The following is a 21,424-nucleotide window of genomic DNA, read 5'->3' on the forward strand; positions in this document are numbered from 1 at the left end:
CTCATCTGAGTCCTTGTTCCATGTAGTACCAGCTCCCTTATCACTAGTCCTGTAAGCTTCCTATCTCAACCAGATGACAGAACAGGGAGGAGATGCATTTGGTGTGCAGTAGACTGCTCAGAACTTGGGCTCTCCAACCAGGTGGAAGTTGTCTCAAAGAAGGTCTTTGTTGGCAGTGGCCGCTAATGAGCAATGACTGCAGTCTGAATGTGTGTGACATCCTGGTGTGGGAGTTTGTATTTAGCTTGTAGATCTTCCAAGGAGTGTGATGTTTTTGAGGAATAATAGTTGATTTGTCTAGGGCCCTTTCTGCCCATATTTTGGATTTGGATTTTGGATTTCTTTTTTTCCATTCTGGTTCAAAACCTGGTAAGCTTACTGAACATGTGATTTATGCCCCTATCTTTTAGTTAGTTGGTTAGTCTGTTAGTTAGCTGGTAAGTTATAGCCAGATGTGCTTTTAGTTTAGAAAAGAGAGGCTGGAAGATTTTGCTGTGGATTTAGGGGTCTTTAGGTAATTTGTAAATGTGTTCACAGAGGTCTAACCATTGTTGATATAAGGAGGAATGTGTCCTCAGGAGATCTGTTGCCGAGAGCTGGATTGTTTCACAAGTTTAAGGGCAGTGCTTACGTCAGAATGCATGTAGCATACATTTATAGAGAGGTGTGCATAAAAGGGTGCTAATCCTCTACGTTTGTGTGACATTTAAAAAGTTTTGAAACCATTTCATGTGAATCTTTTTGTTATCTAAATCCAGGTAAGGCAGGTATGACACTCGCTGCCTACTTTTTTTTTTTTTTTTTTTTTAACCAATGCAGAACAAAAGGCTTGGAAGGGTCATGACTTATTCAAGGGCCCCAACTCAGAAAGTGAGGAATCAAGGACTAGTTATAATTTTTTTATTTTTGTGCTCTTTCACCAGAACCTTCTGCCTTTGCACACATCTCGATACCAAAGAAATATGATAAATTCTGTTTCTTCTTTTTATTGGCTTTAAATATTTGAAAGAATCTGTGTTTACGGTGAGATCCGGGTTTATTTTCTTCCATCAGATGCTTATGTGGCTGAGAGACTGGACTTGAGAAATATCAATGAAGAGATCATTTTTATGGCCATTGATCTTTTGAATATATGGTTCCCTATAGAACTAAGTACTAGAGGGCAAGACTGCCTACTAAGTAGTGCTTGATACCAAGTTACCATTCAGAAAAATTAAAACTTTTAAATATTCATTCTGTGTTAGTGGTTTGATTAACCTACTCCTTGGCTCTTTCATTGGTCAGATAATCTGTCCAATTAAGGAACTATTGTTCTGTCTAGGTCATGAATTTGACAGACAATTTTACACTAAATGATAAATAACAAATATCAAGTGAGTAAATAAATAATAAAGTAAAATAGGAAGATAATAAAAGTCATGAATATAGCCCTCTCTGCAGTTCTTCTCAAGATATATCATGCTGGTTGTTTTTTTAAGTTTTGTGCCTTAGTTTTTTTCATCTATTACAACACCATTGATTAAAATAATCCTATCACTGGGATTTAAGTTATTTTGTTTGAAGTGGAGGGGTTCTTAATGACAAACATGTAATTGTAATATTACAAACATATGTAATTGTAATATCAATATGTAAATTGATTTATTACTTGCATTATGCCCCAGGACCCTGGAAGAATTAATATATTCTCTTCCAATCATTATGTGGGAGCGGCTTGAGGGAACATAGAACCCAAGAGCTGATGTTTATATACAGAGTTAGGACACAGAAAAATGTATGCCTTTTCTCAAAAGAAAAAAAAAAGTTGAGTCACACAGGAAGGTCTTGAAGGATATCAGGAGGAAGACTAGCCTAATAATTTTGATAATTTGGATTCTTCTAATGCTGGGATGGTTTATATAGAAGAGTATCAGGTCCAGAGAGAACTGGATATTATACACAACCTAAAATATCCTTCCTAATAAGGAAAAGGAATTATTCATGTTTGGTGTGAAGTGTTGGCAAATGAAAATTTCTAATTTGTAAACCCAGAAACATTCTACTTTAGGAGAGAATATTGATTGATTCAGAAATAAGTAATCCATACTTGCTTTGTACTTTTGTATTTTGGCTAAATTCTTCTAGATACTGTAAGAAAACCCATCTCTACCTCTGGTTGCATCATCAAGCATTTATCTTGCATCTACTTGGTCAAAGATACAATACTTCAAGGCATGTGTGGGAAAGAACATCCAAAGGGTCTTCTTTTTCTATTTTTGGCCATTATGCTTGGAATTCCCTTATCTAAAAATATCTTTTTGGGGAATCCCAAACAATGTACTAAAATTAATACCCCAAAAGGAAATGAACTGGAATTGACCTTTGCTGCTTCCTGCTCCTTGTTTCCTGCTATTTTAGCGACTTTCTCAAAAGTGGCAACCGTCCATCTCTGGTCTTATTATCGGAGTCAAAGCTGATTTCCTGACCATGAGACACAGGAGTGAGGGGCATAGGGCTTTGAGCAAAATGATGGGTTTGGCAAATGGAGATTAGAAATGGCAGACACAGAAGAATGCATTCAGTATGATTCTACTTCTATGAAATTCTAGAAGAGGCAAGATACTCTGTAGGGAAAGAGAGCATGTCAGTTTCCTAGAGTAAACTGGTAGGAAAAGTGCAGGAGAGAACTTTTGTAGTGATAGAAATGTCATATCTTGATTGTGTTGGTGGTAACAAGTGTAGATGCCTGCTGAAACTCAACAACTGTACACTTGAAATAAATGTTAAATAAATTTACATTTAATAAAAGTAAATCACTTTAATAAAAATTAAATTTGAAATAAATTTTTACAATGAAATGGATTTAATTATATATAATTTATATCTCAATAAAGTTAGTTTTTTAAAAATTGTGATTAGAATGCAATTTGAAAAGCATTGCTACCAACTCCCTGCTTGTTCTTTAATTTTGTCTTTAGTTCAAAGGACTTGACAATATTTTGGGACAATATTTTGATAGCAATAACTACTTTTCATGTTTTATAAGGTTAAGATGTCCATGCAATACCACTGAAATATAATTTATCTCAGAAAACAGGATTAAATAGAAACTTAATTAGAGGTGTTTACATTTTATTCCTCAAGATATCCCTTGCCTGAGGGTAAAACAATTTTTTGACTTAAAAATATTATTTATATATTAATTTCATTGTTGTCTTGCTAAGGGTGAATAATTACCTCACAAACTATCCCCATGCCCTCTCATTCAAATTGTATACCTTTGTATGACCTTCCTGGAGGACACATTTAGTGTACCTGCTTGGCTTTTGTCTGAGAATAGCTACTCATCCTTGGAAAAGGGTTCTCAACAAGCAGTCTTGGCTCATATTCATTTGCCCCCGGCTTCTCCACTACAAAATGTTCCTAATCAGAACTGTTCTTTTAAGCCTTTGCGAACTTTGTTAGATGGAGCGTGGCTTTTTACAGTCCATATGCTCATTTTTCTCTTCTGTCTCAAGAATATCATCCTATGTAATTCATATATGGTAGTAAGAAACAGTGATTTATTTTGTGACAAATTTAATGATCCTTTTGAAAAACTAGATTATGATTTCTCTAGTTAGACTTTAGAAGCAAATATAAAAGCAACTGTATGACTTTTCATAGCCTTGCAGAGCCATTTTCTGATTATCTTGCTGGACCCATTTTAGGGATAGTCTAGCTAAATGACAACCCTTTGACTAGTATTTAAAATATCTGAGCTTCAAAAAAAGGTATATGCACCCTCATGTTCATTGCGGCATTATTTACAATAGCCAAGGCATGGAAATGACATAAGTGTCCATCGATGGATGAATGGATAAAGATACACACACAGAGAGACATGCGTAGTGGAATATTATTCAGCCATAACAAAGAAGGAAATCTTGTCATTTGTGACAAATGAATGGATCTCAAGGGCGAGTAAAATAAGTGAAATAAGCCAGATAGAGAAGGACAAATACTTGTGTTCTCACATCAATGTGAAATCTGGAAAGAAAAACCAAACTCAGAGATACAGAGAACATATGTTCTCTTTATGGTGATTGCCGGAGGCAGGAGTAGCAGTTGGGGAGTAAGAGGACCAAAATAGATGAAAAGTGGCTAAAAGATATCCCCCAAAATTGTAGTTTGAGGATAAAACTAACCTAGACATGTAAAGTGTGGGGACATAGGACTGAATGTAAGGGGAAATAGGAAAGAGGAAAGACCTTGTACAGGGTGTCCTTTGAGTGGGAGCAAAGCAGTGTGTACCTACATGAACTGGAGGCATATGAGGCCTTCTAGGAACTTCCAGGGGAAGGAAAAATACCAGGAAGAGCCAATCCCTAAAAAGAAACTGGATTTACTTTTTGAGAAAATTAAACCCATTTCAATGGAAACCTTAAACTAGGTAAGATCTCCAAGTTTGAATGAAGTACACAACCCTGAGTTACTTGCAGGATGAAAGTCTGGAAGTCTGGTGCATCGAAAAAGAAGTGGCCTAATGCCTTTTTATTTGCAAAACCACGAAATGGTAAAGACCACTGACTTACCCAAAAGAAGACCAGTGCCAAAAAAAAAAAAAAAAAAAAAGACCAGTGCCCATAGGTTTTTCTTTATGATGTGCATACTTGAAAAGGTATTCTCCTAACAAAAAAAATAAAAAATAAAAAAAAATAAAATAAAAATCCAGACTTGGGATTTGGCTTGCTTTTAGAGCTCACAGCAGTACAGTTAAACTGAATTTCTCTTCCTCCCTCTGGCTTCCTTTGTTTTTCTCCAGACTTTGCCCTTTGAAACAAACACTGAACAGCACAGGACATGGTATTTCCTGGGTAATGTCATTGGCTGTGAGCTTTGTTTATTAATCATGACATTAGGGCATTGAGAGATCTTATATGGCTTCCTCTTGTACCATACAGACTTCATACACATGTACACACACACACACACACAAAGTCCTTTTGCCCTGCATTTTGCTTTGTGTCTTTCCTCACTCTTTAAGACAAAGTGGGACAAGGACTGTTTTTTCCCCTTATGTATGTGTATGTGAGTCATACTTTTCTGTTTTTTTTTCTCTTTTTTTTTGGTTGTGATTTTTTGATAGTGGTGGGGGGTAGAGGAGTATAGATAGAGAAGACTTCAGTGGTAAATGCCAGAAAGATCCTTTTGACAATAACATAAATGTGATTTTTTATCTTATTTTTTAAAACAGAGGTTGGAGGGGGATATTAAGGGGGAAGTAGGGTATAACTGAAACTGCTAACTAGCCTATGGTCAGAGCCAGGCTAGAATTTAAGGATGCTGCTCTAAAACTTCATATTATAGCAATCCCAGCCTCATTACTTTCCTGGCCTCTGCCTTTACTTCCTCCCCACAGCACAGCATATTGAACATGCTACAACCCTGGGTGTAAAGACTTATATCAGTGACCCTGAAACTATTTTAGAAAATCATATTTCATTGTTCAGTCCTTCAGAAGCCATTACTACTTTTCTTAAAACTAAGGCTCTGAAATTTCTCAGGGAATGGGGCAACTTGATGGTTTGACGTGTGTTGATATATGAGTAATCCATAGGTCACTAAAGGTTAATGATAGGGAATGTTGGTTATATGTAAGCTTAAGTATTGCCTGGTTCATATATGAGAAGAACAGGATCTCCACATTTCCTCTTAAATTAGCTTAATTTAAAAGGGGAGATTTTGTAATTTTTGGCATAAGTATTGATCGATAACAATAGTCATCAGTGTTCATTCCTAATCTGTGACCTACTTGCACATCATGCTATACTTGTGGTTATAATAAGAAAGTCAGATAACTCCTCTAGGAGCTTACCATCTAAAGCAGGATGCCAGGGGATCCCTGGGTGGCTCAGCGGTTTGGCGCCTGCCTTTGGCCCAGGGTGCGATCCTGGAGTCCCGGGATCGAGTCCCACGTTGGGCTCCCGGCATGGAGCCTGCTTTTCCCTCTGCCTGTGTCTCTGCCTCTCTCTCTATGTCTATCATATATCAATCAATCAATCAATCTTAAAAAAATAAAGCATGATTTCAGAGGTATTACTTTACATAGCTTTGCACATCCATTTTTCAAAAAATGTTGAGGTGATTATGCAACCACTGTCAGTGGTAAGCAGCAGTAACGTGAATAAACACGGTCATTCCTGGGTGGTAAATCATGTTTAATTTTTGAAGGATGTGTGCTCTTCTGACCCATGCATTTTAAACAGAGCTTCATTTTTTTTCTTTTTAGGTTCTAAGTCTATGGTACAGCATGTCTTTTGCTTTGAAGCTGTTTGTGCTAGTCTGCTTATAGTCTCTGTCTTGTTTAATTTCTAAGCCCTGACCTCACCTGAGTTAGGCTCCTCAGCTCCAGGAGCTCATTTTCAGCAAAATTTGCTTTAGGCAGTGGTTGCTTCTAAAGTGCTTTCTCTACCCTTTTCAGGGCACATGGGATCAGCTTATGCACACACGGAGTTCAGGTACTATTGTTATATTTAGCGTGTGCCCATTTAGAGCAATATTTGTTAAATAAATGCAGTGCCTGGGAGGGGTTAGAAATATTTCACTATTCCTTAGCCTAGTGAAAAAGGTAGTTTTTAGAACCATCATCTTGTATTTTGACTTTGTATGCTTTTGTCTTTAGGTTAGGGAGAGTCGTGCAGTGGATTTTTTCCTTTCCTCCTGCCATGACTTTGTTCAATGAGTTGGTTTTTTCCTTTTGTTTCCTGTCTGCCAGGTGCTGGGGCCACAGCTTACTGAGTTTGGTGCACTAGGGCGGTAGTTTGGTCTCCTGCTGGCAACAAAGATGGCTGAGTTGCAAAGTCAGCATGTGTGCTGGCTGAAGCCCACAGCCATCATGCACACCAGCCTGTGGTCAACTGGGCTCTGGTACAAGTGCCAGGAAGGCAGATGAATGGGAGGTGGGCACATGAGGTCAGAGGAGAAAGAGGGGAAAGGTCAGCTAACAGACTACAGATTGTCTGAGGTTGCCATTGTGAGTGGGACCTTGGGGGGTCTGGAATCTGTGCCCCTAGTGTTAGGCAGTGTTGATTTGAATGGCTAAATGTTAACTTTGTTCTTGACCAAAAGTTGGAAGTCTTCCAAGGGTGCCTTAGTAGACCTTTGTCCTTTTCTTGTCATGAGCCTCCTTCCCTGGCCTTGAGAGCGTGTAAGTCATGCTCTTGGGTCTTCAGTTGTCTTTTCAGGTCCCACACTCAGTCTCTCATGGCACATGTTTAAAGGCTGTAGCAGTGTCTGCTGGTGGCTCGTCTTGGGTTCCTTTCTGTGTCCCACTCTGCCAGCCGGGTAAATGAGGGGAGTTGGCAGCAAGAGGAAGGGGCCAGAGGGAAGGTGGTGAAAGGCGTGCTCAGAAGTATCTGGCTTTGGGTTTTTACAGAAGTTGATAGCATTGGGCTTAGTGACCACAATTCAATTATAAGCACCGCACAGCCATCCTGAGTGACTATATCCTTGCCAAAAACTGCTGTGTAAAGGCGGCTGCATTTTTGTTAGCCTTGCCTGATGGATTTTTAAGTATATTAACCACATACATTCACACAAAGGGGAAAATTTACTACCTCAACAGAGGGACCTAAATCCCCCAGGCTAAATAAACCCAATGAAAACACAAGAACTGCATTTACGGGCCTCCCGAAGATAAGAATTCAACCTTTAAAAAGGTTCCTTCAAATGAAAAATGGATGGCTGAGCTGCTAATGGCCCAGTAACCTAGGGATTTCACTCTTCCCTAATGTGCAAGGACCTCAGATCGGTTCCAACTTCTGGGATGGGGAATTTTCATCCCAGGCTTCTGGGCCTAGAGGGTACAGCCAGGGCCTTAGAGATTTCATGATGACCCTGGATGACAGACCGTCTTGGCAATTTTTGTGTTGCCTCTGTTTCTTTGTGTGTGTGTGTGTGTGTGTGTGTGTGTGTATGTGAAGAGAGAGAGAGAATCAAATATGTATATATGTCTGTGGGGAGAGAAGAAGGGGCCAAAGTCGGGAGAGGGTATGTGTGCTTCCCAGTTAGCATTTGGTGGAGGGGCGAAGCCGAGGTTTTTCCTCTTAAACTTATGGGAAAAGCTAGGGCGCTAAGGATTTACCTAATGGTATTGTCCTGTGTATGTTTTTCTACAGACATAGGTTATGCATGAGGGCATATGTGAGTCAACAGGTCTCCCTGAAAGGTTCTTGATCTTCTGGTGCCGTTGAGGATATCTGAAGCTTGTCACCAGTAAATCCTGCTACCATATTGCTGTAAATTATCTGAGTATTATTTTAAAATAAACATAGTGGGTGGGAGAGGGGTTAATTACAAAGGGGCTGAAAGAACTTTTTGAGGTGATGGAACTGTTCTATATGGATTGTGGTGGTATTACATGACTGTCTCATTTGTCAAAGCTCATAGAACTGTGTATTAAAAAGAATAAATTTTGCTATCTGTAAACTATAGCTCAATAAGTCTGACCTCCTTGAAATAACAAATGAATAAGTACATAATTTGTGAATGAACAAATGAATATTCCTTTCACTTGTCCCTAGCTGTTTTGCCAGCCAGTGAGCCATTTAGATAATGCCTCCCTTTCAAAGGAAGGACACCACATAGTCAACTCCAGCCTATGAGCTCATGATGCCAGTAAAGCAGTTCCAGAAAAAGCAGAGATGGTGTGTGTTTCCTCCTGAGGCAGATGACCTAACCCTCCAGGTAGCAATGCCCTTGTATGGTTAGCACAGGTAGGGAAATACCTGCTTCATGCTGACTCACCAGATAAAAAATCATTTCTCTGAATGAGTCAGAATCAAAAGTGTGTTCCAAAAAGTCTCAAATGTCCTGCATCGTGAAGGGCTCAGAGCACCAATCAGGGTACCTGCTTGCAGGGTCATTCTGGCCGTATATGGATAATATCCACAACCTGCAGCTCTTATTTCCAGGCGTGATCACGTTAAATTCTAGCTCACTCAACTGCGTGCTCAGGTACAGGAAAAACTTATTTAAATTTATGCTCTACTAATGTTGCTTATTCAGTTATAGGTAAACCTAATAATGGTAGAACAAAGTGCTTCAATGTTAAGTGTATATCTGGACATTGGGGGAGTGTGTGTGTGTGTGTGTGTGTGTAAGGATACAGAGTTAAAGCAGACTGGGGCAATGTAAAATACCACAGAAAGTAGGGGTTTCCAAGGAAAACATGGGGAAACTCTGTATGTGAATCTAATGTATGCTATAGCTTTTAAAAGGAAACGTTAATAGTGAAACATGCCCTCAAAGGGCAAGCCAGTAATAAATTTCGTGTCAGAAATTACCTGTCAGTAGGATTATGTTAAATAATGTTGAATTGTTATTAGTCGGAGGGGAAAGAGGAGAGTAACTTTCTCAAAAATGTTCAAAGAGTGTAATGTTTCAGACACAAATCCCATTATTGTTTAACAGGATTTTTGTGCTTAACCCTTCTCAAAGATGTATTGAAAATTTTGGCCATTTTAGTTCATTCCCCAGAGCAATCATTATAGGAAAAGAAGCCACTGTTTCTCTACAGGAATTTGGAATTACCCCCAGTGACCAGCGTATCTTATTAGACGTCCATTGCAGAGCAGCCTCATTGGTCAATGTGTAACTGCTCTCTGGAGTGACAGAGGAAACTGTCTTCACTTCTATGCCTTAGCAAAGCAATAATGAAATAGTGGAAGGCCCACTATTTCAACATTTTGAGCATGTTGGCCAAATAAATGAAAATATATGTTTCCCTTTCAAAAAAAAATCTCATTGCAAATGTGTGACTGCCTAAGTATTTTTAAGGTTTGTTGTAATATATTGGGTCTGAAAATGAGGACGCTCACTAAGCCAGGGCCTACGACCCTGCCCTAGAAGCAGCAAGGATGAGGGACTGATGGGAACAGAGTGTCTGTCACACACACTGAGGCCTCAATGTGAGCAAACGCATTGTCATGAGGCCCTTCACAAAGGGCCACTTATGACTCATAGGTGTCAAATCATCATCCCTACTCCCAGAATAAAAGATTGTTTTGACTATATGTGAACTGAATGAAAAAATGATTGCTGCATTGGATTGGGTTTTTGAAGGACAGAGCCAGAGGTAAGCTTTGGGATCCCTTCATGTGCTTTGATTTGACCCATTGGTTACTGGTCATTAACCTGCCCTGGGTCCCTTTGGGCAATTGTCATATTTGATGACATATTTGATTTCATGACATTCGGACAAAATCTCACCAGTGAGTGTCTGCACCCTGGGCATTTGTGGAGATGTTTATTTCTTTAGGTTGTCAAATGTCAATTTTAGTAAATGACCCCCTCCCCCAGCAGGAATTTACAAATGGTCTTGGGGGTGGCTTCGTGTTGGTGATAACCATTTTAAAGTGCAAGCCAGTGTGTCCTTTCAGGGGCAACTTGCAATCTGGAGAGGCTTCTTGCCAGCCTGAAGCATTCAGATCTGCTTTAGGAATGCTCTATCTTGGGGGTAAGGACAATGGTATTTTAAAGCTCATTCAGATGGCAGGCACTGGTGCCCTCCATTCGGGTTTTGATCCTGTGGTTATGGAATGATCTTTTAATTATATTGCCAAAGACATAGTCTCCCAATGTCCTCTTTTGAGTTAGCTAAAACATACAGAGGCTAGGCTGCTGTTGTTACCTCTAATGTAGTGAAACCGAGACTAAGTCTGTGAAACCACACTTTTCCCTTGTGATATCACCCTCACCACCAGCAGGACCCCTGTCCTGGTCTAGTCTAGCTTCAGTCAAAACATATTGGATATTCTTGTTATCACTTCTGAGAGATTCCTCTTGTCCCATTCATAATGAAGGTCCCCTGCATTTCCGGGAGTTTCTGAACTTCCTGTGAAATCCCTTCCTGCCTTTCAGATTTGTTTTTCTTTTAACAGTTGAGCAAAAACTATTTTTTTTTTGTTATAATTCTGAGCAAAACACCTTTAAAATCTTTTTGTTATGGAAAATTTCAAACATGTTTTAAATACAAAGATGAAGGTAATGACCTCATAGATCTATCATCAGACTGAAACAGCTCTTGACTCACCCACCACCAGTCATGTTTCATTGGTGTTTCTACCCATTTCCAGCCTGCCCCAAGGTTGTTTGAAGCATAGCTCAAGTATCATAGCATTTCTTCCCTGAGTATTGCAGCATGTAAGAATCAAAAGTGAGTATTCTTTAAAGAAAAGTAGAAACAATACTGTTTTCTATCTAAAAAGTTACCCATGGTTTATTAATATTTTAAAATACCTTTCAAATTTCCTTGATTGTTTCATAGCACGTTTGCCCTTTACGTTTTTTTAATTAATTCACTTTATTAAAAACACTACAGTGGTAGCCGCAGCTGCAGTCTGGAGCCTCTGCAGGGAGACTCCAGCGTGATTCTGTAGGAAAAGGTCAGTTGAACTCCTGATAGGGAGATTTGGTGACCCAGTCTCTCTCTAGAAGTCAGGGGTGAGGTAGCTGCAGGTCTTGGATATGGCATCAAAGGTGGCCTTGGCATAGTTGCCTAAGGTGGCAGTGCAGCCCCTGGCTGAGCTTTGACAGTCCTCCATACTGGCCATTAGCAGCAGCTTCCGGGGCACAGAGGCAGAGATCATACTGGTGTCTCTGGGGGTGAGATGAGGTGTCCAGTGTGGAGGCAGGTGCTGGCAGGGACAGTATGGGACTTCCTTGTCTCATTCCCCTAGGAGCCTCATCACACAGGGACAGCTGAGAGCTTCGCCAACTGATGGCCCCAAGCACAGCAGTGGCTACCTCCTTGGAGCACTTAAGACCCAGACCAACATGGCCATTGTAATAGTTCCAGATGGTGACAAATGCCTTGATCTTGGTTCACTGGGCAGCGCATGTCTGATCTTACATGGGCATGATCTTCAAACCTTATCCCGAGGCACATCCATAGGAAAAAGTGAGGGATTTAGGACTCTTTTATGGGCAAGAAGAGAAGAGAGATATCCTATGGACATTTGATCTTCATGCCCTTGCCCTGGTGATCCAGCTTGGCCTTGCTTCTTCAGGCTCCAGGGTCTAGGCCAGACTGCCACTGCTTGCTACTCCAGGGTCCCAGGAATGCTCGTATACCTCCATCATTTGGTGTTTTCCCAGAGTAAGAGTGCCCTTTATTTTCATCAGAATTGTTAAGTCCATACATTGAAACTGGTGACATGTCTTCCAAGACACTTTTAAATCACAGACCCATGACCCCCTTACCTTGATTTTCCTTGCAATTGATTTGTTGAAGAGCCCATAGACTTTGTACAATCTGAATATTGTTGATTCCATTTTCATGGTGTCAGTTTAATAAGTTCCACTGTTTCTTGTATTTCCTACAAGTATTTACTGGCTTTCTAGACTTGCTTTAGAGTCCAGTTCAATTTTTTTTTTTGGCTACAGTAATTCACGGGCAATGTGGCATGGGGCTTCTGTCAGGAGGTATCAACCTCTGTCTCTTTTTGGGGTGTTGGCAGTGATTGACAGTTCTTCTTGGACCCGTTATTTCTTTAGGGATTGCAAATTGGTGAAGCATAATTCTATTTATTTATTTTCATTTATTAGCTGGAATATTTCTATAAAGAGAACCTATCACAACTCTGTGGCTACCCTGAAGTCCAGTTCAAAACTTCTTAAAGTTTGTGTCCCACTCATTTTAGCATCAGAGAGATGTCCTTTTACCTAATAAGTACCCAGAAACAATTCTTCATAAAGGGAAGTATCCTGTAGGAGAAAACACCAGGCCAGTGTCTTGGCAGTCTTGGTTCTACCTCAGAGATCTGTATAGTGTTGAACAAACTTTGTAATTGATTCCTCAGAGCTGGGGGTCTCCAGGCCATTACCTATGTGTCAATCAGAGAAGCAGGTTTTTTTTCCCCTAGTGGCATTTGAACAAATCAGGCCATGACTTTTAAAAATTGTGTAGGGGCACCTGGCTAGCTCATTCCATTAAGCATCCAACTCTTGATTTTGGCTCAGGTCATGATCTCAGGGTCCTGGAAATGGAGTCCCACATAGTGGGGAGTCTGCTGGTCTCCCTAGCCTTCTGCTGCTCCTCCTCCCTTGCACATGCTTTCCCTCTCTCTCTAATAAATAAATAAAAATTTTAAAAGTAAAAGATAAATAAAAATTTTGTATTAAGAGTCTACTACTAAGGTCTCTTCCAGCTGAAACATTTTGTGATTTTCATTTAGGATAAACAAAATACTAGTCTGTGCCAGGATATTTAGGAGTCAAATGACCAAGAAGAGATAAAATGTTATCTCTAACAATGCATTATCTGATGTATCCATTCATTAATTTGCTTGATTGTTTGTTTATTCTTTAAATTAAACACCTTTTGGGGATCTCCCGAGGTATCATTCCTGAAGCTTTAGCTTGAATTTCAGGGAGTTGAGGAAAGGATGCTGGGATTCTTGGAAGTCTACTAAAATCATCCATAAGAATGATTCCATGTATTTGAGAGCCAAATTTGGATTTTTTCCCCCATGGAAAGAATGATTCCATGTACTTAAGAGCTAAATTTGGAAATTTCCCCATGGAAAGTGTCTTTGCTATGCAGAGCCAGCATAGGGGATATTTAATAACATCCCTGAGAGGGAAAAGCAATTTAGAAGAACATCTGGAGAACTCTCATTAGTTGTTTACATGATAAAGTTAATCTCAAACTGTAGAGGAAAAATCCAATCCATGATACTACTACACCTTTCCTCCACCTTTTGCTTTTACCCAGTTACTGAATGCATACAATTTAGAAGCATGCATGAAGTCTAGTGACAGCACAGTCCCAGGTTCCAAATAAGAAATGTGGACTCTGATTTCCCATTGATGTGCCTTATATCCCATCTGGAGCATGGGTAGTAGATGTGGCCCACGTGTAGGGGATGCTCAGGGGAAGGAAAGCAGAAAACACAATTCCAAAATCCACCACTTGACTCATGCTTGGCTTGTGGCAGGAGCAGCATGAAGATCAAGTCAACAGTCTTCACCTCTGAAACTTGGAGCAAATGAGGGGCTTCCCTTCACCACAGTTACACCCAGTCATTAATCATAGAAGGTGCTGCTGCTTCCCTGGCACCGAATAATTTCATAATAGGATCTGTTCCTGACAGAAAATGCTGTGAAACAACCTTAACAGTGATAGGAGGAGAAAAGAGCAATGCTACATTTAAAAAATTCAGAGCCTTTCTTGGAGGCCATGAAGTTCTCCTTCAATTTCATTATTGCCAGCAAATATTTATTTATTCACTTGATGAATATTTATTGAGTGGCTTGTTTGGGTAGCATGCAGTATAGGTGTCACTGTGACACAGGGGTGACAAGAAGCAGTTCCTTACAAACCAGCAGGGCAGAGATGGCTTGCACAACCCATCATGAAACAAGGCGAACTTTGACAGCACTGCATTAAAGGTGCACACATGAAAATTTTATGAGGACACAGTAGGAAGAGATTAGTTTTGGAGGGAGTATTGAGAGGCAGTGTAGTAAAAGAGAGGAGCATTGAAGCTGAACTTCAAAAACTGAGTAGAACTTCACCCAGGGAGGCTGGCAGGGAGGGGACAGTTAGGGCACATGCAGTAAGCCGCCAGGAAAGGGCGTGGAGAACAACTCTTCTCACTTGGCATCTGGTCTTCCTTGAAGACATTAGAGCTTGGAGTCTGTCACTGGGTGAGACCTTGATGCAGAAGAAAAAGGAGGAGATGCAAGTTTCCCCTCATTTGTATCAACTGCACTCCTCCTGAACTTGCCCAATATTAGCATGTCATCTCAAACTACTATCATCGTGAGCCTTCCCCTGGGAAGTGAAGGAACACCAGGTGTTGGGTAAACACTCAACGCTGGCTAGACAACACTTCCAAACTCCTTGATTTCTGCATCGCAAGCTCCCAATGGGGTCAGACTAGAGATTAGAATATAAATGATTTTCTCTATTTGATGCAGTCAGAAGGCAGGTATAGCTCAGACATTGCAACTTTCTCTTCATGATGATGCATTCATTCTCTATATGCACAGAGTGTTTTATTATTTACAAAGACAGGATGTATTTTGATTCTTGTTACATGGTTTTTCATTTTCACTTTATAGATAAATACATCGAGGGGCTCATTTGTTAAGATAATAAAAATAACTGCTCTCATTGAGCACATTGCCACATTCTGTCCTGAGCACTTTACATTGAAGCCCTTATATTGTCCTATGAGGTAGACCATTGTTGATCCCCTCTAGAAAACAGGCACAGAGAAGTTATAGAACTTGTTTAAAAGCCCACAGATAGTAAATTGTAGAGATAGGATTTGAATTCAGCCAGCATGGCTGCAAGGTTGCACTGGATGGCCTGTAATTTAGGTCTGGAAGAGAAAGGTTATCAAAATCGACCATTCACCCAGCTGACAGGATGCCTGGGTATTGAAGGGAATGTTTCTCAATGGTGAATGATTCTGCTGGACAAATGCCTTCTCACTTATTGGCCTACTATAGCAGGGTGGGTTTTGAAAAAACTATTAAGGAGAAAGTTGTTTGGTGCCTGTTTATTTTCTCCTGTCATTCTACAGTGGACAGACACCATCCTCTTCAGTGAAAAAACCACACATCTAAATCTGCCTCTGTTCTTCCAGAATGGCAGTGAAGCAAACCTTGGGGACAGAGGGCTTTTCCAAGTTTTGTGGGGAGCTCAGGCTCCTGGGAAAGCAGCACTGAGCACAGTGCTAGAAAACCTGGATTGTGGTCACGGGCTGGAAGTGTGATGTTGGGCTAGTTATTGTGCCCCTTTGAGCCTCCAATGACTCTTCTGCCTATCTCATGTAAAAAAATTATAAAAGTTAGTCTTATCTGTAGAACATAGTATAAATGTAATGAATTACTGTTGTCCTTTAGCGTTTGTAGCAAGTGGCTACTTTTCTGAGGTCATCCTCCTGCCTCAATGCAACAGACTTTTTTAAAAATGAGATTTGACAACAGTTTGTAAACTTCTGCATAATTTAGCCATCATTATAATAAAATGGACTTGACTTAATAAAGATACTAAAAAAATAACTTTTAAGATGACATAATAATTCATCCCTTAAGGGTGGGCTAGGAATGTATTTAATCTGTATAGATAAGAGAAACAATTTTCGCAATATTCTCATATATTTTTCTAGAAAGTTCAGAATAAGTTACCTTTTCAATGTCTTTAGATTTGAAAAGATTTGCACTTGAGGAGGTTAAGCTTCAGAGACAAGCAGAATTTCTCTACAATCAGCAGAGGTAGGCTCAAGTGCTGGCTCTACCACCTACTGCTCTGAGACCTTAGGCAAGTGATTGAGTTGCACTTAGCCTTGTTTTCTCACCTGAAAAATGAGTACATATATCAATTAACTTTATAGGTGTTTACAAGGGTTAAATGAAATAAAACATTTGAAGCATGGTCAGTGCTCAAATATTGTTAATTTTTTTCTGAAAAGAGCATGGCTCTGTTGTTGCATATTGTGGAATTAGCCTCTTTTTTGAGGTTGAATAGTATTCCATTGGATAATACATTTTCTTTATCCATTCATCTATAAATGGGCATTTAGGTTGTTTCCACATTCTTGCTACTGTGGATAGTACTACAATGAACATAAGAGTCCTAATATCTCTTTGAGATCCTGATTTGCAATCTTTTGAATAAATAACCAGAAGTGGGATTCTTGAATCACTTGGTAGTTCTATTTCTTTTGAGGAACCTTCATACTATTTTTTAAGATTATTTATTTGAGAGAGAGAGAGAGAATGCACGTGACAGGCAGGGATGGGCTGAGGGAGATTGAGAAAGTTCAAGCAGGCTCTACGCAGAGCGCAGAGCCCAACCTGACACAGAGCTCCATCTCATGACCCTGAGATCATGATCTCAGCCAAAATCAAGAGTCAGATGCTTAACCAACTGAGCCACCTAGGTGCCCCCTCATACTATTTCCTGTAGTAGCTGCAACATTTTGCATTCCCACTAAGAAGGTACAGGGGTTCCTGTTTCTCCACAATTTTGCTAACACTTGTCTGGTTGTCTTTTGTTTTGACAATAACCATCATTAGTTGGGTCGCCTGGGTGGCTCAGCGATTGAGTGTCTGCCTTTGGTTCAGGGTGTGATCCCAGAGTCCCAGGATCAAGTCCTGCATCAGGCTTCCTGTATGGAGCCTGCTTCTCCCTCTGCCTATGTCTCTGCCTCTCTCTCCCTCTCTCTGTCATGAATAAATAAAATCTTTTTAAAAGAAATAACCATCATTACAGGTGTGAGGCAGTATCTCATTCTGGTTCTGACCTTCTCTGGTTCTGATTTCCCTGATGGTTAATGACATTGAACATTCCTTTTTGTATGCTTATTAGCCATGAAAATATGCTAAGTGAAACAAACCAGTCACAGGAAGACAAAAACTGCTGATTCTACTTATATGAGGTATTTAAAATGGTCAAATTCATGAAATTAAAGAGTGGATGGTGGTTGCTACAGGCTCGGGGAAAGGTGAAATGGGGAGTTATTAATCAATGAGCATAAACTGTCAGTTAAGTGAGATGAGTGAACTCTAGAGAATTGCTGTACACTGTACCTATAATCAACAATAATGTATAATAAGGAGCAATAATAATATATAATAATGTGTAATAAAGTATAATAGTACACTTAAAAGTGTATTAAGAAGGTAGATTTCATGTAAAGTGTTCTTACAACAATAAAATTTAAAAAAATTTTATTTTTTTTATTTTTTTAATTTTTTTAAAGTCAAGCATTCCTCTATTTAAATGAAGATGTTCATAGCAGTGGGAATTAGTAGACCACAAATTCCCGGTTTTTATTTTAATTTTTTATTTATTATAGTCACAGAGAGAGAGAGAGAGAGAGAGAGGCAGAGACACAGGCAGAGGGAGAAGCAGGCTCCATGCACCGGGAGCCCGACGTGGGATTCGATCCCGGGTCTCCAGGATCGCGCCCTGGGCCAAAGGCAAGCACCAAACCACTGCGCCACCCAGGGATCCCTTAAAAAATTTTTAAATGGTCCTGAAAATTGGGAAGGTCTGACCCTGCTTCTAAATAATAGGGAGAAAATATATTCCAATATAGCTATTCATATCATCCTCACAGAATCGATCAGTTCTTAAGTCTGATATGATGTAAGCCTAATAGTACATTTTTAAATTAGATGCAGAATTGGCTACTGACCTTCCGATAATGTTTAAATAAGAAGTTAAACAAAAGAAATAGATAGGAAGACAAAGGTGTTAACATGATAAATTATTTTGTGCAGACTTATCAATAATAAGAGCCTGGTACCTTACTAGGTGAGTACCCAAATAGTTGGTCTTCCAATATCATGTAGGATAGGATGTTCTCATTAAACTTCAAACTTGGATCTCTGGGAATCCTCCATCTTAAATTAAACTAAATCCTACTCAATAGTAAACATATTTTGATATAATATCTTAAACTGATGAGTTGGCTTAAATTATTGTTTGATTTAAACAATAAATAAAAGTTGTCTCCATCAAACATATAGTTGGAACCCAATCAGCAGAAGACGTAAAAATTAATAGCTTAGTGGAGTAGTCAATGCCAAGTCTCTGATTTATTCTCTGTTATTGAGGTAGTAGAAATAGAAGGAAACTACTCTTTGGAAATGCCAAAAATAACTGTTCCAGAGCCCTCTATGTTGCTTTGCTGAAGTCTTTGTTTGGGAGCCATCTGATGAGAAAAGCTGCATTGTAAGGAATTCCTTTCATTTCTTCAATAACAAAATCCAGTTGGAAGAGGTGATCCCATTTATAACTAATGTCTCAGTGAACAGAGCTACAAGAGAACTTTATCTCCAGATCTTCACACAGGCATGGTGACTAATGAAAGATCATCATTGTCTCTGGAAAGAATATTCTTGAGTGATAAATTTGTTCATAGTATATGACATTTCTAGGTAAAATTTGTATTTGGCCTTGTAGAGACACTAGGAATCAAATAATCAGAAAATGCCTATTCTTTTCACTTTTCATATGTGGCCCCAGGCTCCTCCCAGTTTGACCTTCTTATTGGCATCTAGGGCCATTGTGATCAAGGTGAAGGAGGTCAGGTTGATCTGAATTCAATAATAACCACTTTAGAGTTTGGAAATGTCTGTATAGATTGTCATACCCTCTGCCATAGAAATGCTATTACCAAAGGGAGAATCAAATGAAAAAAGAAACACAGCCTATGATCCAGTTGGTATTGAACATGAAGAAGTGCTTGCTGGCATTAACATTTTACAAAACCAACAAGAAACCCTGAAATAAATTCCACCAAAACTTAGTCCCAAATTTGGAATTGAATGCTAATTGGAAAAGTTATGTTAAATCTCTACTTCCAAAATAATTTCAGAATGACATGAACATTTCCCCGTGCCTAATATGGCAGCATCTTCTGAGAGCCACCAGAACTGAGTGGCCTTGGAATTGTGTAGTGAGACTGGAGAAACCCCTAGGGATGCCCAGACTCAGACCATTCATGAGGTCCAATCTAGGCTTGGCTAGCCCTGGGGATTCAGAGGGGTCACAGGGAATCCTGCCTTTTGGGTAGAATAATGTTTGCCTGGTCAGGTGGTGTGTAAACTATTACTGGAATGCAGGGTTACTGAAAAATGCTGAGAGCCAGAAAGTTTGTGTTATGATAGTTACAAACAAAGGAAAGTATTTACAATGTTCCTTTTGCCCCAAAATAGATTTTACCACTATACAGCTACAATGGAATGTGTCCATTCATTTCTAAATGGGTTATCTCCTACCCCCATGATTAGGTCATAGTTATTTCAAGACTTCCATGTGACAAGACCTTCACACACCAAATTCAGTAGTGTCACCTTCTGAACAAAGTAGCTGCATGTTCTGTGGTTTTTCCCTTGTTTATTTTGTCTTGTTTTGTTTTACACAGCCTGTATCACTAGCCTCCCAATCAAGGTCAGTAGATTGAATTCAACCCCATTCGTTTAAAAGAGTGATAAATTCATGCCAGCACCATGATCTCACCCCCCTGAGTAGCGGAATGTGTCTGTGGTGTGCTGTGAAGTCAACCTTCCAGATGCAAGTGTCCTTGTGACCCTGAAACCACACCTGAAAGACAGGATGGTGTCATCCTACCAGCATGAATTCTGACTGCAACTTAATTAAGGGCAACATGTATCCAGAGGTGAAAAGAAAATGAAAAATGCCTGATTTATTGTCTTAATTGAGGAAGACCCTGTAATCCAAATAAACTATATCGATGGAAAAGACTCATCCCAACACCAGTGTGCAGTTTCCTAATATTTGCTGCCAATTTGCTATCAAGTAGATGGTTAGGAAGTCTCGGGTGAATTCTAATTGTACAAGGGCCAAAACAGATCTTATTGCCAAGGCGGAGGTCAGTGATTAACATTGTGATATGAAGTCATAGTCCTTGCAGTACAGCTCTTTACACTGTGCCAGGTTTGAGATCTGTGTGCAGGCAACGTTGACATGTTTGCTTGGGAGTGAAAGTCAGGAAGATGGTGGCAAATCCTTGTCCCGACATGAATCCTTTTTTTTTTTTTTTAAAGATTTTATTTATTTATTCAGGGGAGACACACACACACACACACACACACACACACACACACACAGAGGCAGAGACACAGGCAGAGGGAGAAGCAGGCTCCATGCAGGGAGCCTGATGCAGGACTCAATCCCGGCACTCCAGGATCATGCCCTGGGCCGAAGGCAGGAGCTAAACCACTGAACCACCCAGGGATTCCCCCAACATGAATTCTTATATACATAAACATTCTGTCTTCCTTCCTCTCTGCCTATCTCTCCCCTCTCCTCCCATTTCCCTTTTCTCCCTCTCGTGCCCCCATTCTCTCTCTCATGTCTCTCTGTCTTTCTGTCTCTCTCTCTCTCTCTCTCTCTCTCTCTCTCACACACACACACACACACACACACACACACACACACACCCTTCTTCCCTCCAATCATATACCCCTTAACGATGTTCATTATATCAGCTGTGCAGGAGGGGTGACAAAACTCGTACTAAGCTGTAGCCATCAGATACGCCTCTCGAGGCAACTATTTACAAGACTGAAGACATGCTCTAGCAATCAAGGAGTACCCAAAGAAGTGGGAAACCATACCATACTATCACTGCCAGGGCTGAAGAGAGCAGAATTGAAGCTGACACTTTTAAACATTTTATTGTGTACGGTGTGCTTTATATGCATTACCTTATAAAGTCTCACATCAACCTCCTGGGGTAAGGACTATATTTCCATCTTACAGATGAAAATGAGGCTCAAAGATATTAAATAACTTATCTATAGTTATATAGATTGACTCTAAACCATTGTGCAGTACAAGTCAAAATGCTCTTAACTACTTCTTTATAGGAGTATGTATGGGATGACCACCTGTGATTCTGCACCAAATAGTCGC

General features: G+C 39.8%; 1 protein-coding gene across 5 annotated transcripts in view; it reads left to right on the top strand.

Moving 5' to 3' along the window:
• The window catches only part of CREB5 (cAMP responsive element binding protein 5), a 405,112-nt gene that overhangs the window by 187,482 nt on the left and 196,206 nt on the right, over positions 1-21,424 (top strand). The window contains exon 1 of one of the 5 annotated variants that reach the window (XM_025993091.2): positions 8,843-8,976. The exons of the other annotated variants lie outside the window; for them this stretch is intronic. Coding sequence (XP_025848876.2) covers positions 8,897-8,976 — 80 coding nt within the window. The 5' untranslated portion in view covers positions 8,843-8,896. Of the gene's footprint in view, positions 1-8,842; positions 8,977-21,424 lie in introns of those variants that run through there. 5 annotated transcript variants of the gene reach the window in all.

The sequence above is a fragment of the Vulpes vulpes genome, chromosome 7 (assembly GCF_048418805.1).
Source record: "Vulpes vulpes isolate BD-2025 chromosome 7, VulVul3, whole genome shotgun sequence".
In the NCBI taxonomy this organism is placed as follows: domain Eukaryota; kingdom Metazoa; phylum Chordata; class Mammalia; order Carnivora; family Canidae; genus Vulpes; species Vulpes vulpes.